The 19,220-nt window shown below is 32.9% G+C and overlaps 1 protein-coding gene across 3 annotated transcripts in view; it reads right to left on the bottom strand.

The window, feature by feature from the left end:
- The window catches only part of CSMD3 (CUB and Sushi multiple domains 3), a 1,111,380-nt gene that overhangs the window by 136,463 nt on the left and 955,697 nt on the right, over positions 1 to 19,220 (bottom strand). For all 3 annotated transcript variants that reach the window (XM_069466068.1, XM_069466069.1, XM_069466070.1), the window contains 3 exons: positions 18,495 to 18,698; positions 8,349 to 8,473; positions 1,069 to 1,165 (listed from right to left, as the gene is read on the bottom strand). In XM_069466068.1, coding sequence (XP_069322169.1) covers positions 1,069 to 1,165; positions 8,349 to 8,473; positions 18,495 to 18,698 — 426 coding nt within the window. The remainder of the gene's footprint in view (positions 1 to 1,068; positions 1,166 to 8,348; positions 8,474 to 18,494; positions 18,699 to 19,220) is intronic.

Raw genomic sequence — 19,220 nt, 5'->3', positions numbered from 1 at the left:
TGAGGAAATTTATGACAAGCCTGACACAGAGCTAGTACTCAGTAATCAATAGCTGTTATTTATCACTTTTATCATCATTATATTATTACTAAGAAAGTATTACACCTAATCTACCCTCAATAAAAGTGTACTCAAAATTTCGTGAGATTTTTCTAGGAAAGTTGTCTATCTAAATGTTGTTTATGCCTCAGTCATATCACTCCTGCTCTAGATATGTCTTTCCTTTCCTCATTGCTGATGCTGAATAATTGGTTATCATATTCCATTTAAAAATCTATTAAAAGCTTAATGTCATTCCAACATATTTCAGTATACATGAAAGGTATGAGCTAATAGTTCAGTTATGTTTATTTCTAGATTTTAAAAAGTATGATAGTAAAAATTAATGGAAACTCATGAATTCAATTTCTATAGGCTGAAACTTTCAGATTATTGTGTAAATGACCTTTAAAACCTTAACAAATCTAACATTTAAAAAATAAGTCAATATCTTGCCTAAAAAAATCAGAATATTTTATTTTGGGTTTCCCTTTGGTCTAGTTACATAGATATATATTAATTTTATAGCATTTTATTCATTTCATAGAAGTAATATTGTATTCTCTTTATTCTTACTTAATAGTACCTTGTAGGATTTACCATGTTGTTATATACAGTTTCTATGATTATTTTAATAACTACATGGCATTCTATTAAGTACATATATCATAATTACCAAGCACAGTCTAATTATTAACTAACTATTAAAATTCATCTTCTTTTTTAAGAAAAAGGGCCCACATACTATTCCTGAACTACAACTCAGCTGAAACTATTACTGCTAAGTTAAAAGCATCAATAAATAATTACACAAATATGGTAAGAATATAATAAGGTTTTAAATACCAATTTTGATATTACCTTTTAAAGCCTTTCAAACTTCTAATCTTGCAATTGACTTCATTGTGTATAGTTTGTAAAAACCCAAATTAAAACCACCAAATCAGAGTTTTAGGTAAGTCTCTAGAAATATATCTTCATTTTCTTAATTATATCTGCATTTTAATTAAGCTCAGCTCTCTCATTTACCTGAATAGCTTCCAAGTCTTGGAGCATTGTTGTCTCCCCCATCATAAAAGTCCAGAGAATCCCAATTATGTTCTGTAGCAAAACTAACAACTTGCACCTGTGAAAAAATAATTACCGGTAAGAACATACACGTTTTTAATCATATATATGTGTGTATATTACAGTGTATAAGTCCCCCCTGGAAAAGAGAGCTCAAATCCTGGATCCCATCTTTGTGGGCCTTAATAGAAAGATTTTTCATAGACCTTATTTTTGCCATTACACCACTGGCCTCCATGAGCTGATTTTTATAAGAAAAGCCTTATGGAGCACCCACTAAGTGTATGACATGTAGAATGTCTGTCACTATCTCAGAACATTCTCTTTATTAAAGCTTTGAGTTAACCTAATGACTCAGTGCCAAGAATCTCGATCCATGTTCCAAGCAATTGGTTAATGTGTATGTTTTAGAGTATTAAATTCTTGTCACTGATTGAGTTTTCTCATTTGCTTTTAGGCATTAGGAAATAACCAGATTTGTGGTCCACCAGTATATAGGAAATTATCATACACATTTTTTAAACTACATTTATTCCTGGATACATTTTATTTTTCCTTTCCTTGCATAAACTTTGTTCAATTTCTTCTCTTCCTTTTATTTAAAAATTTTTAACATTATTATCCCCATGCACATTTTAATAGGTCTCAATATGGATAGCAAACATGATACTTTGTAACAGATCAAATGCATTTTTTAAAAATTATTTTTATGAATGGAGTTATAATAGCTAAATCACCCAGAAGGTTTCTGAACTTGAAAAGGAAAATGCTGGGGTTGAGTTCTTTCATGTCTATTAAATTTTATTTAAAGAAACAGGCATGTGTTACTTTGTTGTACATCACTTAGCACAGCTTGACCTTTTGCAAGCACCCACAGGACCCTCACAACTGTGGGTATTATCTATTTTGTTCTTTGTTTATTAAATATTTTATAGTTTTGGAGGAGAGAAAGGAATAATTTTATTAAAATAAATTTATTTTTAGCTAAAGTCTGTTATAAATACAGGCAATATGCTCATTTACTAGTTATGATAATTTCATTCATTAAAAATTTCTTATCTGCAAAATAGTCCATCATTATTCTTCCATGTCAGTGAATTCTGGTGCCTCCTTTCTAGCAGTGAGTGCCACATGGCAATAGATACCCTGCCTGTGTGATTGGCATTAGACCCAATGGCAATGTTCCAGGACAGGAAGAAGACCAGAAGTAAAGCTCTATGACTGTAAAATATACCACCACCTCTTTAAACAATGATCAATTCCCTGTTCATATCTGAATTTTCCTTTCCTTCAATTCAAGGGAAGAAAAGGTTGCATTCAGCTAAAAAAAAAAAAAAAAAGTACAGATTCATGCAAGAGTTGACATTTGGGCTAAGCTTAAGATTCTGAGAGGTTTTCCGCTAAAGGAAATTATTGACTGTGTGAAAATGTAGAGAAGGCAAACCAGGAGCTAGATTTAGTGAACCATTAGTAATCCAATTTAGCCACAGTGGAGGGTATTTACATAAGAGCAAATATGCATGCAAAGTTAGTAAAAACATAGAAAAGTTAGAGAGAGTAGAGTTTAGTGCATAAATATCACAGATCTTAGAGTGCCTGGGTTTGCAACTTCCTGGCTCCCTCTACTCACTGGCATGTAACCCTAGGGAAGTTGTTAATTTCTCTGTGCCTCAGATTATTTACATAAATAACTGTAATAAAAATATCTAATTCATAGATTTGTTGTAAAAATTAAATTAGTTAATATGTATAAAGAGTTTAGAATAGTGCCCAGCATGTAAGGACTCAATAAATCTTAGCTAAGGGGGAGAGAGAGAGAGAGAGAGACTCCACAAAAGCTAAACACTAGTATGATAATTAAAGTATAATGTATAAATATATGTTCAGTTTTTCACTGGAGGTTTTAGAAGTGGGAAAAAGAACGTAATCAGGACTGTGCTCTAAGTAAAGCACTATACTGGGTGAAGAAAATAAAAATGAAAAGACAATTTCAATGTCTATTACAGTAATATTTCAGTGTTTATGGCATAGAGAAACAATGAAAAGTTCAACTAGGTTAGAGGTGGGGATAGTAGAAAGAGGGACCCATATGCCACATGTGTTGCTGTAAGAGGAGTTACTGAATTTTGTGTGATTCAAATAAGGGAGGAAGTGAGTAGGAAAATCTAAGAATAATTTATCTTTTTTTTACTGAGTTATTGAGAGTAGAGAGGTAACAAGAACAAAAATGTAGACACCTACATGAAAACCTATTACCTGGATGTAAGAAAGAAAATCTGTTTAATTTGGGGTACATATTTATAGTAGGCTGAAAAATGTCTGCCAAAGATATCAGCTCCTAAATCCCTGGACCCTGAAATAGTACCTTACATGGAAAAGGGTCTTTCAGGTGTGATTAATTTAAGGATCTTAAGACAGGGGAAAAGATGCAGAGGGAGATTTGATGCTGATAGAAGAGAAGGAAACGTGACCACAAAGGTAGAAATTGGAGTGATATGGCCAGAAGCCAAGGAATGGCAGCAATCATGGGCAGTTGGAAAAATCAAGGAAAGGATTCTTTAAAGCCTGAGGGATTGGGAGGAGAGAATCTTCCAGCATCTTGACTTCAGTGCAGTAAAGCTGATTTTGGACTTCTGGCTTCCAGTATTGTGAGAAAATAATTTTCTGTTGTTCATAGCTATAAAGTTCATGGTAATCTACTACAGCAGCCACAGACATCTCATATAATTTGCCGCTAGGATTCTGAGTAAATTTTAAATGTAGTTTGGCATAATAAAAAGATAGAGGATGTAGAAGCTCAAAATGGTCAGAAGAATTAGCAGGTGATGCTCTGAGATCTGTTAAGAGACTGAAGCAAATAATTGAGAACCCAGCATGACAGAAAGCCAAATGAGAGCCAAGTAAAGATTTAAAAAGAGGTAGTTTTTGACTCAGCATTCAGAAAAACTTTGCATTGGATGAGGTTGTCAACCATAGCAATAAGATAGCTTTATGAGGTAATGTATTTCCAATCATTAAAACTAGGCATCTAAACATGCATCTGTTCAAATCCCATTTTATTTTGTTTGAAAGATTACACAAATTTATGATGATCATGCTATAAATTGACACAGTTATGTAACCAACATTTTTCCCCACAGTTCATTACATAAAGATTTCCCTTTTCTTGACAACTATCATTGTCAACCGTTGAATGTAGTACCTTTGGAATTCTCGCTTTAATAAATTCTCCTAAAATAAATGGGCAAATGGATGAATACACTCCCCCCCACTAATTTTTCATGCTCATTCTCAATCATTATATTATTGTAATATTTTCAGCATTCCTAATATTTCTTCTCTTCTTTCCACCAATGACTATTTCATCTCATACATGATTTATTCATGTAAGTCTTTACTCATACACATACTCAGCCCAACAGAGTAAAATAAATTAAACATTGCTTTAAACCTAGTGCACTAGGCCAGGTAGTTTTTAGGTAAACTCAGTGAAGTTTTTAATGTAAGTCATATATTACATGTGTGTGTACGTAAGTGTATATTATATGTGTGTATGTGTATGTAAGTTACTGTGATTTAGTGATATGCCTAAAATTAGCATCATATGAGGGGTTAATTTTTTAAAAGTGCTTGGTAACCCATTAGAATTAAAATTAAAAGTCCAATATACTTCACATGGAATACGTTTCCTAAGTGCTCTACTAAACTCAAATTTTGTTTTCTGAAGTGCAATCATTAGACAAAGTACTTCTTCAGTGAAAGATTTTATAGTATCATTGATATGCGTCCACTTCTGAAGAATGTTTGCCTTAGACAAGTGACATACAACATAGTTTTTCTACAAACATCTTGTTAATTCATCATGCCTATTAACTGTCTAAAATAGTCAAAATTCCACTGCGTATGAAGGTATTCATTGATTCATTCTAAATACATTTACTGAGTACATATTGCCAGGCACTATGCTGCATATACTGCCAGAAACTGTGCTAGCTGCCAGAACAGACTTGGCATTGCCCTGATGAACTTACAGATAATTAGGTAGTAACATTAAAATATGATGGGTGTTATGATAAAGAAATTACAGAGAGCTATGAGAACATATAACAAGCTTAACTTTGTCTCAAGTTCATAGAAGGCCTCCCAGAGAAAACGTATTTGAGACAGAAATGATGAGTAAGAATAAGTCAAACGAAGGGAGATCATGGAAAGTGTTGCAGCAGGGGAAACAACATGCATGAAGTTCCAGAGAATAGAGAAAGCCAGGCTTTTATAAGAAAACTAAAATAATGTGAATAGAATAGCCAAGAAATGAAAACAGAGCACAAAGACATAATTAATTGTGTCAAGGAGTTAAGGAGATTGGGGACAATTGTATTATAAGTCGGAAAGTGATACTAGATATTTATTTTCAGAAGGTTACTCTATTTGTCCTATAGGGAATAGGTGGGAGGAGAATGAGAACTCGGGACAGGGATTATAACAACTTGATCTTGGGTGGCAAAAGTATGGATAGAGAGAAACAGACTTGTTTGGGAGATTTGTGAAAGATAGATCTGACATATTTCACTGTGCAGAGTAGGAGACGGAGAAAAATCAGGATTTCTGGCTTGTGCTACTTAATGGATGAGGGGTCATTTTGAGACAGAGAACACTGGGAAAGATCCACAATTTTGATAAAAATTTACAGTCACTTGTAGACAGATTGAATTTGACATGCCTCCAAGAAGTTTAGCTGAGAATAAGAAGTGGGCAGTTGGATATATGATGTGCAGCTGAAGTAAGAGGTCTGGGTTAGTCATTTGGGTCTGGAAATCATTATTTATTCAGCTCTCCATTAAAAAAAAAACCTATTTTCTGTTTGTCTCTTATGATTCAGGTCCTGGGCATCATTAGCACATAATAGTAGCTGAAGTCGTGGAAGTAGACAAGGAGATAGAATGAATGGTATAAGGTAAGATGAACAAAGGACACAGAATCTTATAAACACTAATATTTGAATGATGGGTTGAACTGGAGGAGGAAACCATGCAAGGGATGTAGAAGCAGGAACTACAGATGTTGAAAAGAAAACTAAACAAAGTACAAGAAAATATTGGTGGCGTAGGAACTGAGCTGAAGAGGGGAAAAAAGTGTTTTAAGAGTGAGGAGAGAATCACCAGGATAGACTGCTGATAACAAAACAAGGAAGATGAGCAACACGATGGATTTAATCACATAGAGCATCATCAGTTTCCAAGATTTTTGGCACCAGCGACCGGTTTCATGGAAGACAATTTTTTCATGGATCAGGGATGGGGGGATGGTTTCGGGATGATTCAAGCACATTACATTTATTGTGCAGTCAAACCTCTCTGCTAATGAGAATCTGTATTTTCAGTCACTCCCCAGTGCTGGCATCACCACCTCAGCTCCACCTCAGATCACCTAGCATTAGATTCTCACAAGGGGCGCACAACCTAGATGCCTCGCATGCACAGTTTACAGTAGGGTTTGCGCTCCTATGAGAGCAATGCCACCGCTGATCTGACAGGAGGTGATGCAAGTGATGGGGATCGGCTGTAAATACAGGTAAAGCTTCATTTGCTCCCCCACCGCTCACCTCCTGCTGTGTGGCCCAGTTTTTAACAGGCCATAGACCAGTACTATTCTGTGGCCCCCAGGATTGGGGACCACAGGCAGAGAGGTCTTCACTATAACAGGGGCTTGCTTAGAACACTGGGTGCTGAAGCCACATTGCAGTGGGTCAAAAATAAAGGATGATAACTAAAGAAAATATGCCAGGGTTTCTATTATTTTAAGATGAGATGGAAATGAACAAGTTGTAACAGAGAGATGCTCGAGGATAACCTTCAGAAGCTTTTAATCAACCAGATGGTGTGGTTAAAATTCTATGAAGGTTCTAAAACTATCATCTCATTTCAGATCCTCTGTATACCCTGGAACGTGGACAATCCTGTAGTCCTTGTTTTTGTATTATCCTAAGATAGGATTGACTAGTTATATTGAAATTTTACAAATTGGCCATAAACTTATAGTACAGCTAACCAGAATGTAAACATATATCTACAGTCTTCGGATGTCCTTAAAACTCTGAAAATGTACATGTTTCATGTTTTTTTATTAGTTTACTAGCTTATTTTATTCCTACACTTGTCAAGTAATTTTTAAAATTTTATGAATAATTATAAATTTGAGAAGCTCATTTTTTTTTTACTAAAAATTATGCTATCAAATTACAGTTTTAATGCATGGTGTCTTAGCTACTTTTTCCACAACTGTTACATGTCTCAGGTTTCTAAAGCAAAACCTATGATTCCATTGGATAAACAATCAAGTTATTTTTATGAAGATTAGACAATATAATATTTTATAATGTATAATTACCTTCCATAGAGTATATAATGACTCAGGAATAAAATGCCATCAATTCATCCAGAAACAATCTCTTTGTAAAACAGAGGAACTGGTCAAATTGCTCCAAGAAAAAAATGGTCACAATTAAAATGACATGATAGACACCACTGTTGATTGCCTATAAAAGACCATCCCTCTTCCTTGCTAACAGAGACGTGGTTTAGTTCAATTAAATGAGAAATGTGTATATCGGAGGAGGCTGAGCTCCTTACCTACTCCAGGCACTTAATATTGTTTTCTTGGAGCTAAATCAAAGTAAATTATGGGCTATTGCCCAGTGTATGGTTTAGGAATGGATAAGATTGCAATTTTGACAAATAAGATAGGAGGAAAAATCTCCTGGCAGATTTCTTGAATTTTTTTTAACCATTGAAAATGTACATAGATAGGAACCTTCCGTTTTTGCTATTGGCCATTGTTATGTAAGGCTGTTATGCTTAGAGCTTTTGCAGCCACCTCAAGACCATAAAAAAGGAAGTCCAAGGACTGAAGCCAATATACTGAGGATGACAGAACAGAGAGATGTAAGTAACTAGGGTCAGAAATAACCCAACTGAACTTCTGAAGTAAACGACTCTTGAATCATTTTACTTCGAAATTCTATGTTATGCAGGGCAACAAATTTTTTTCATTGCTTATACCATCCTGAATTTACCTTCTGTTACTTGCACAGGAAAAAATTAATAAATCTTTCTATTAATTTCCACCATGCATGTCAGTCAAAACCACTTGCTAAACATTTAGAAATGATGTTCATTCTGTCATCTTCGATAAGATTAACTTCAAACATACAATGAAAAGAAGAAAAATTTAAATATTCTTACTTGAATGCCAGCTCCCTCTGGCACTGTGATCTTCCATACACAATTTAGATTGTTATCATAAGGCTCAGGGTATCCAGGAGACAAAATAGTCCCTTTGCGTTTAGTTAAAATTCCACCACAGGGCACTAAAAGTAAAACAGTCCAGGAGAGGGAGTTAATTCTAATGCAAAAGCTTAAAGGAAGAGAAAAGATCAGAGATAACATTTTAGATAGATACTAGACTTGCAAATAAAATCAAATCATACTATTTTTTAAATTCGTGAGAACAATGAAAATTAAGTTCTTCTATACCATGAAAACCCTCAAGAAGTAATTAGGCAACATTAATGGATGACCTTCCAATGGCATATCTAAAAGCATACAATTAACTCCCTAATAGCATTAAATTTGTGTGATAGTACTAAAAAGTGCATTGACTAAATTTGCTTTAAAATGGCTCAATCTTAGATATAAAGGTTTTTGAAGTATTATTTGAAATTATTTGCTACTTTCCCTTTCATGCATCCTTTGAGAAATAATGGCATTGATAACAATTAGAGGTTACGATAATAACATTTATATAAAGCCTACTGTATGCTAGGCACTCTTCTAAATACTTTATATATTTTAATTCAGTTAAGCCTCCCAATAATTCAACGAGATATGAATAAGTATTCACCACATTCTACAGCCGAGAAAATGAAATGGAGTCATTAAGCAACTGTATTGCTCAAGATCACATACTAACAGATAATGTTGGGATTTGAATCCTGGCAGATTTGCAGCCAGAGTCTATGTTCTTTGGCAGAATGAAGATACTTGATGTGGTTCTAGTCTGGTTATTGCCATTACAACTACTGCAACAAAGAATAAGTATATAGACCTACTCTCAAGTAGATAAAGGCATCTATCATTTTTAGATCTGAAAGTAAAATTCTCATACCACTAATACTATCAGCTCGATTCTACGCATGACCTTACAACCCTTAAATACTGTGTGACTTTGGACATGTTCCTTAAATTCTCTGAAACACAGATACTTAATCTGTGAAACAACAATGCTATTATTTCCAAAAGGTTTTTGTGAAAAGTATATAGAGGGTATAATGCACAGAAAGAAGTTAGCATACTCTTTGGAAGGAATCAATAAATTATATTTCCTTTTGCTATAATTATTGCTATTTTAGGTGCCAAGGGTACTACGCTCCTTGGGCATTTGTCCTACTCTGGCTATAGTGGTGAGCTATAAGGACATATCTTTTGTAATAATAATTAAAAAAGTGAATTACAGTTTTATGCCAATTCCAAAGCCAAATGCAAAAACCCAGGGTAATTACTCAAAAAGAGTGCTAAAAACTTTTTAAAATAGTGTAATAAGGTATTTTTTAAGAAAGTTATTTAGTTGCATTTTCTTATAAATCTGTATTTTGGGGTTATATACAAATTCAGTTTAAATTGGTCAAAAGGAATTTTTCTCATTTAAAAAGAAAACCAACAGTTTTGCATGATTTAAGAACAGCATCCAAGTGATAGAGGAAGAAATGTAAAATAAATTTCACCTCCAAAATAGAAGGAAAATAGTTGTTGATGAAACACTGATCCAAATATGAAAGAAAATACTTTATAGATGCTCTTCATCTCCATCTTCCCTGACACTACACTACTTCATCCTCATTTCTTTTTTTTTCTATTACTACATTAATTGCATCAGTGGCCTCCCTGTGGCTGGTGTATTTTCCCTGTGCTATATTGTCCAAATTACTGTCAATATGATCTGTCTAAATTATAATGTGTCATGTTACTTCCTTCCTGAAACTCCTTCAAAAATCTCCCCATTGCCTGAATTGTACAGATAAATTTAATTAATTCTATTAGCCTCAAATTTCAGCTCTAGGCTTATTCATAACTATAATTTCCCAGAACCTTGCCATTCCAATCACCCGTTCTAGCCCAGGCTACTAAAATAATATGCTCTTTTCATGCTGTCACCTGATTTGTCCTTCTCCCAGCTGTATAACAGCTACCCATCTGTGGACATGCAGTGTGGATGTTATCTCTTTAAGTCTTCTTGACTCCTCTGTGTGTTAAGTGCTCCATAGTTTCCCAATTGGTATGCCAATGCATACCAATTCTCATCTCTTTGACCATGGTGTTCCTATCTAGATCACCATTACCTTTCCCCTCCACCAATGCAGTAAGCTTCTAAACAGTCTTATGCTTCTACTCCACCCTTCCTTATACTAACTACAGTGATTTTTTAGAAACTGATTAAGGTCATATCTCTCCCTAGCTCAATGTATTCCCACGCCACTTAGAAAATTCAAACTCACTGTGGCCTGCAAGTCTCCATATAACTTGACCTCTGTTCTGCCTCTCCAAACTCATCTCCTATCACTCTTTGCTGTCATTCACTGTGTTTCAGACATCTGGAATTCTTGCTGTGGCTTGGACATGTCAAGAATACTCTTCTTCTCACAGTCCATACACTTACTAAGCACCAAGACTTTTATGTAATCCTTCCTTTATTCATTTCATTCAGGTATAAAATAGCAGCATGCTCTAGACGTCCTCTTCTAACCCTAGCCACTGCTTTACTTTAACTGCCGCTACCCGAAAGAAGAGAATATATTTGTTGATATGTTCTTTCTCCTTTCACTAAAATGTAAAATGTAAGGGCAAGAATCTTATATTCTTATTCAAATCTATGCTGCCAGTGTCTAGAATAGTGTCTGATACTTAGTAAGAACTTAATAAATGCTTATTGAATAAATTGTTGAAGGACTGGGTATGTATCTGTATAAATCTTAGAGTTACAAGTTACCTATTTATCATTCTTGCATCATTCCTGTCTTTCAATATTTTCCTAAACAAACCATATTTGTCAAATTATACTTCAGTCATTTTCCTTTTTTTTTTTAATCAACAAAATACACTGTAAAAATATTCCCAGACATGCAATATCACATACAGGATGTTTTACAAATTTTACTTCTCATATGTATTACTTAATCCAACATTTCCAACCTATTTTTAAAAGATACAGGATAAATTTCCCAGGGATTAGTATTACACAGTATAATATGTAAATTAAGAAAACAGGCTTTTAAAATCAAGCAGCCTGGGTCCAAATCTAATTCTGCTTTTGTCTCGAAACCATAGGAGTTTTACTATCTGTAAAAGTGAAATAATTTTATCCACTTTCTGGAGTTGATGTCAATATTAAATGAGATAATGCTTAATAGTGCTTCATACAAATGCTATTACTTGCTATTTATTATTATACTTAATAGCATTTTGATGGATGAATAAATGAATCAATGAATGACAGTTGAGATCCTGTATATATTTCTTCATCAATTTCCTTCCTACTCTAAGAAAAGATGAATAGACAGGTGTTGCTATGGAGATGCTCTAAGTAAAAGTAATTTTTTCTGGGTCTCTAAAGGACTTGAAAAAACAGACCCAGATAAAAGTGATCAGATAAGCAGCTAATTAAAGACCTTTTGCCTAAGGGGAGTAGGTGGTGGCTTCAGGGGCTTTTCAAAAAAGACCTCCCACTAACAGAAGTACTTATGCCTAAGGCCATATATTGTCAAAGCTATTAGAGGCTGCAGGGGGTTATTTGAATCACAAAGTCTCAGAGGGAGGAGAGCCTCAGGGTTTATGAGAATGAAGATTTTAAGAAATCTGGTGTAACAAGGTCAAATTTGGAAGACAGAAACTCAGTTTAAAGTACAAGTTTTATTTTTCAGTGTTACATTTGTTCCAAGCCCAATTTAAATTAAAATATTGTTGCATTTTATTGTAATTTACCTAAGAATACCTTGGCACTACAGCTTTGTACAAGATTATCACATATTTTATACATGCTTATTAAAATTTGTGGACCCTCTAATTTAGTATTTGATCATCTTAACTATAAGCACAACTCACATATCATGTCTAATGGGCTGCTTTCCAGTCCACAGTTCAGTTTCAGTGTGTCAGTATGTGCAAAACTACTGAATATTTTATTGTGCTGTACTATGACAGAAAAAAATGAAAGTGTTGATAGTAATAATAAGAACTATGACACTGAAACAATACAATTGAGATAGAAATCATTAGGATGCAGAAAGTAGTATTCTTTTGGTTTCAACTGGGTGCTTACTTGGCTTAAGCTGTTAACTGAGCATTCATTGAACTGTGAAGGCAGAGAAAAACAATCATCACGTATAAAATCCTGTAAATAGATTGTCAAATATTACATCTAAACTGTAAAGTGAAAATAGAGAATTTGTTCCCTGAGTAAAAATTCCCATATATATCTACTGCTTGTGTTTTACCTACATAGATTTCCTACAGATCTCCGAAGAGTTTGAAACTTGGATTTATAAAGGTGAAGTGAGCAAGAGCATCACCATGTGGTGGAATGCTGAAATTGAAAATACATGGACCTTGTACTTGGGGAGTTGGCCAGAGTTGTTACACCCTCTGCAAATATTCAGGAAATGACCACAGTTATTTGCTAAAATCCATTCATTGAACAGATGTTTACTGAACACCTATTATGTGCCAGGTCCTCTTCTAATTGAGCATAAAAACAATATAGTGTCAGGGGAAAGGTGGCGGATTAAGATAGAGTAAGAAATTTTAAAGAAATTTTAAAACCCCAAAACTATATATAATATGGTGGATGGTAAAGCAAAGCAGAATAACAGTATGGAGAGTGAGTGGCAAATGGGTGGCAGAAAATTATTCTAGACAGGATGATCAAGAAAGGTAATTAAAGGTAGACTTAAATGAAGCAATGCAGTGAGTCAAAAAGATATCTAAGGGATGCATGTTCCAATCAGAGGGAAGAGAAAGTTCAAAGGCCTTGAAACAGATAATATTTTAGACAGGTAAATGTTGAAAATTAAAGAAAATTAAGAGAAAGCTTTGATATCACCTAAGATAGCTCTGTACTTGACTAATATATCAAGCTTTTTCTTATCTCAAATATTTTAAGACATGGCCATTTTTATTCAGGACATTTTGAAGCTAAAAATACTTGTAGTTAAAAATAGAAATGCAAACATATTTTCATATGTAAAGATTAGTAGTTGGACCAAATGGTAAAACCTAAACTGAGCTATCTTCTGAATGTCGTTTAGAATTATCACCTTTCTATTTCTTGCCTCACACAGACCCCCATATGTCCATCTGTTATATAGTCGATTTTCTGGATTTACACCTGTTCTACATGGAACAATATTTTTAAAAGGGTATAAGGCAATGTGTTTTTCTCATGTAATCTTGTCATGTCATACAATTTTCTATCTCTGGATATGTACTTTGAAACTCTCTTAATCCATGCAGACAGCTTTAACAAAATATCATAAACTGAATGGCCTATAAACAACAGAAATTTATTTCTCATACTTTTTTTGGAGGCTGGAAAGTCTAAGATCAAGGCACTAGCAGACTTGATATCGCTGATGGCCTTTTTCCTGATTCATAGAAAACCATCTTCTTCTTGTGTCCTCACATGGTAGAAAGGGTGAACGATCTCTCTGGGTCACTTTCATAAGGACACTAGCCCTGTTAGTCATCTTTCAAAAGCCCCACTTTCTAGTACCATCAATTGTGGGTAAGGATTTCAACAGATAAATTTTGAGGGAACACAAACATTCAGACCATAGCACAAATTAATGTAAAATAAAAGAGTCTGTTCTGAAGACTGGATGCAGAGACAGGTTTCTCAAAAAGCCCAGTGAACTTCAGATAGCTGGGCCTTTGACAGAGATTGTTCAAGCTCTTGAGTACCTTATCTTTTGTCCTCAAAAGAGGAAGTGAGTTCAGGCTGAATCTAAGTTGAGAACAGTAAACTAGCCTTCACTCCCAAAGTTGAATATCAGCCATAGACTAAGAGTCAGAAAGTTTTTATAGGCTTTAGTCCCTGATGTGAGCCACTCTACTTGCTGAGATAACGCCCTAGTTGGACAGCATAATCTTCCTTTTATTTACATAGATTTTTATTTATGATGGCAAAAACATTGGAATGAACCAAAGAAAAAGCTTTGTAATAATCATGTAAAATAGGGGCTTTCTTCAGCTTCAGACAAAAATGGTTTATGGTTTAAAATATATAGTTTCTTATTCTCTAATCTCCATCTCACAAATGTTCTCTTTACTTCTCTCACTTCCCTTTCCTTTTGATAAAATTTTCTTTCATTTTTTTTCTTTATTCCCCCTTCTTTCCATGTCATCTCATTTCTCCATTCTTTATTTTTTCTAACCCTGTCTCATCTGTACACATTCATGATCATAGAAAATTAATTTTTTTGGATAATGTAATATTTGAATTTTTCAGCATCAGAAGAAAAGGTAGACTACAAATGTTGATTAAATGTATATTTTAAGGTCAATTAAATGTAGCAATCAGAATTTTAATTGTAACTTTATTTTTCTGTTAAAAAATCAGGAAAATAATAAAAACAAACCATATCATGAATATGTCTTTTTTTGAGTCTACTCCTCTTCAACCATTTGACATTGAATGCATCAACTGGAGGAAAGACATTTCATGGTCCTCCCAAATAATGTATTTTAATAAATAATTACTATTATTCTCAATAAAATCATCATATTTCCCCAAAACCTTTCTTAAAAGTGCAAATAATTGTTATGCATCCAAGGAATTCTAAATGATTACAGTTGAAAAGAATGATAGAAGTCAATGCTTTCAGCCTTTTCCAAGATGCAAAAATCTTCTGTGTAACACAAATTTTACATATAATAACATTAAAGTGTTATTAATATTAAAGCAAAATATCAACAAGTAGAAATCAGTAATGTCAAACACTATCGGCACTGTGTATTAAGTTCTGTATTCTGCATCCAATACTTTTAGAATTGTAGTCTGCTCTCTTGATTCTGCAGTGTATGATTTGGCAACAACAAAAATAATTTGTTAGTACTTACTAGGTTCCAAGAAGTATGTTAAGACTTTTAATCATTTAATGGCAACAACAAATCTATGAGGAAATTCTCTTATTTTCCTGTTTTATTTGTATGGGAATTGAGGATCAAAGAGATTATGTAAATTTTCCAGGATCTTAAAGTAACTAACTTCAATTCAATCTTAAGGGCAAAGCCCACAATATTTATCCAAGACTAAATTAACCCGTGTGCTGAGTGAGAACTTAGTACAATTCCCAGCTGTGAGAACTTAACTCAATTTTACATATTTCTTTACAACTTTTCCCCATTAATTAGGACATTAACATGATAAATATACAAACAAACGGAAACTTTAAGGAGTAGTTCATAAATTTTCATTTCAGTTCTTGGCATGTGAAGGTTCTTTGAATACTCCAACTAGAGGAATAGATTTTTTAAAAGATATTTAAAGATTAATGAGCTAGTTTACTAATTTCCATGTCATCATATCACTGTTTTTATAGTAGATGATTATCTTGAAAAATTTCATACTACTTACGAGACTAAATAAAGACAAGTACTTATTTAGGTACTTTCTATTTTATAGCATTGATATTTTCTATTAATACCTACATAAACAAACTAAAAGTGACACAAAAATTATGTAACTAATTACCAGGGAAAGTGGCGCAGAAATAATGATTGATTCTTGATATTTATAGAAAAACATTTACAAATCTATTGTGAGTCTAAAGAGATTTATTATGATTATGTGTCAGCCTTCAATTATTAACCTGATTTAAAACACTGTAATAACCAATTTATGCATATTTCATGACTAATATTAGCATAGACATATAGAAATATTTCTTTTAGCTCATGATTCCTTTAGTTTAGAATAATTTATTTATAAGAGAATGAAGTCAAATATATATTGTGGTTCAGAAAGAAGAACGTGATCTGTTTTGTCTCTGTGAGAGTATGATTACCCAAGGGGAAGATCTGTTTGTCCCATTAACCTTAGCTTTACACTAGGCACAAAACAGGAGGAACATCAAGTACAATTGATTTATCTCTTATACTTGTTAATTGTCAAAAATGTATTTTAATAGAGTCAGCAATTCTACATGATAAATTTCCTGTGGAAATATAACTGGGAAAAAATAGCTTATAAGTCATAACATAAAGAAAAGCAGTATTTTTATCAATTAGTTTGGGGTTTGAAGATAGAAAAACTTAGTTTTAAATTCTGTCTTCACCTTTACTATGCTATGCCACTTTAGAAAGAACTATTTCACCTCTCTAACACTCTATGTATTTGTAAATTCCAAGAGTAACTTCTCCATAGGTTTGCTTAAGGATTAAATTAAATATGTATTTAAATTACTTAGCATGGCATGGGGCTGTCTTGGACTCTTTAGGCTGCTATAACAAAATATCATAGACTGGGTAATTCATAAACAACAGAAATGTATTTCTTAACAGTTCTAAATGTCGCCAGCAGATTTGGTGTCTGGCAAGGGCTTGCTCAATGCTTCATAGACTGCGCCTTTTAGCTGTGTCCTCACACAGTAGAAGGCTGAAACAAGCTCCCTTGGGTCTCTTTTATAAGAGCAATAATCTCATCCATGAAGGTGGAGCCCTCAAGATCTAACCATCTCCCAAAGGCCTCACCCTAATACCACCACACGGGGGATTAAGTTTCAGTGTAAGAATTTTGGGGAACACAGACGTTTAGATGATAGCACTGTCACAGAGTGGCATTAAGTAAATGATAAACATATCAGAAATTAAGGTTATTTAGCTAAAATATAAGAACATTGAAGAGTCATTTACAGCTTTCCAGTGTTTTTAATTATTTTTTTGTAGGTGGTCTTTCAACAAATAGTAGAATAATAAAAGAATAGTTCATATTCCATGTATTGTAGTGGGCGGAATTAAAATATTTGTTGTAAGAAAATATTTCCTGTGAATTATACTAGTATATCTGTTTTGGGGGAGTGGTGGTATCAAGTTTCTAGAGAAATCAGGTGACCATCTTTTTATATATAACAGCCCCAGTTAATACCATTACCACAGCACAATTATTAATAATGTCCAGATTTAAATGGTAAAAAATATATTCTACCTAGTTAGAGCAGATATGTCCGATACAAATTACATGTCCTAAGAATGTATATCAATAGATTTTATCTTTACTCCCTCCTTACTAGAAACGAATTTTGCACCTTTTCTATCATTTCACAATATAAAAATATATTTTATTCTAATGATCTATGAACCAGCATTATGTGAACAAATGTGTTTTTAAAAGTTAAAAATAAAAACTATTGGCACATATGATTTATTTTAAGGTATTGTAAAATGTATTATTAGGAAGTAATTTTATATATATATTGCTTTGTATGTCCTATGCATGTATATAAGCATTCATTTCTTCTTTATGGAGAGTGGAAAACTGAGATTATTCAAATAAAAAAAATTATTTATCTTTTATTTTCAAAAATATTATTTTCCAAATCACAGAGCAATAAAACTTTAATGAGAAAGAACTCAGCACATTAGAAATATTTCTTAACCTGAGGTTAAGTCTTACCACTCTTTGAATTTAATACTATGTAATTTTAAAAAGTAATAATTTCCAGATATGGTCTTGGGACAAAGAAGAGGGTAACTGCCAAACTTTATATATTTTCTATGTGTATGGAACGCCACAAGAACCAAGAATCATTGTAATCATCCTGAAATACTATAAGATTCTAAACTACGAAGGACCTATGACTTTAGATAGTAGATATTCTATTTATCAATGTAAACTAGATACAGTATTGCAAAAATATACATTGAAACAATAAGATTTTTAGCTAATCCTATGCATTCTAGTCATTCAGAGTGTTACCATCTATGTTTGTAAAAGACTGACAAAAATCTATTTTATATTTTTATACATGAATATAACTAAGATTAAAGAAAAAAATTTATTTACTAATGCATATTTTCTAATTCTTTTGATGACAACTATATAAATTAATAAATGAGGAAAACATGCAGCTAATGCAACACAAATTTCTTTCATTGATTTCATCACAAAGACAATTACAACAAATCTCCACTTAATTATCATAATTAAATACAGCATACTTAATAAATTATTTAAAAATTAGTGCATAATTAGATGTGAAATTTAGAAATTAAAAGATGTAAGATAACTAATTTTTACATAAAATATGTACAATCACAGAGCATAAAAATTTATATACTCACCAATACAGGTAGGTAAGGAATCATTCCACTGGGCCAAAGAATTGGGCACTGTATCACATCTAATTGCTATGGATCCATGGAGAATATATCCTGGATTACATTCAAAGAGAACCAATGAACCAACTGCAAATTCATTGCCAATTCTTCTTCCAAATCTTGGTTCAGGCACAGAACTGCATTGTGTAGAACTTGTTCTAGGAACAGCTGTGTAGAAATAATTATTTATTTTAATTTCATATTTGGTAGACAAATACAGATTTCAAAATGTAAATATTTAAACATATTACAAAGCAGTCTTCACTTTTTGTTAGAACTTGAATTAACAATTTGAATGCATTCCTAAAAGTTTTAAATTTTGTACAGAATAAAATACAATTTAAAATGAATATTGCTATCAAGACTTATGACTAGAAATGTTTTACTTTTGATCATTTAAACAACACTAACTATGCTTTTCTATCTATATTTTGTTTTACCAGATTCATGTTAATTTAGCAAAGTAGTTTTAGTTAGATATTGTACTTTGTGAGATGAAAACTAAAGGTTTTTTTTTCTTTTTAAATTTGGAATAACAAGTTAAAAAATGTATTACAGTTTATAGCAAATAATTTTACAGTTTTTTTCAGTATTTGATTCTTAATTAAAAACAGATTTAAAAAAGCAAACACAACATTTTATTAATTTCATAACACGTTCACAAAACTTAGTTTGCAAAACATGTTTGTT

This window comes from Eulemur rufifrons, chromosome 3 (genome assembly GCF_041146395.1).
Source record: "Eulemur rufifrons isolate Redbay chromosome 3, OSU_ERuf_1, whole genome shotgun sequence".
Lineage (NCBI taxonomy): Eukaryota > Metazoa > Chordata > Mammalia > Primates > Lemuridae > Eulemur > Eulemur rufifrons.
The sequence above is the reverse complement of the archived record's forward strand: the minus strand, read 5'-3'. Positions and strand labels throughout refer to the sequence as shown.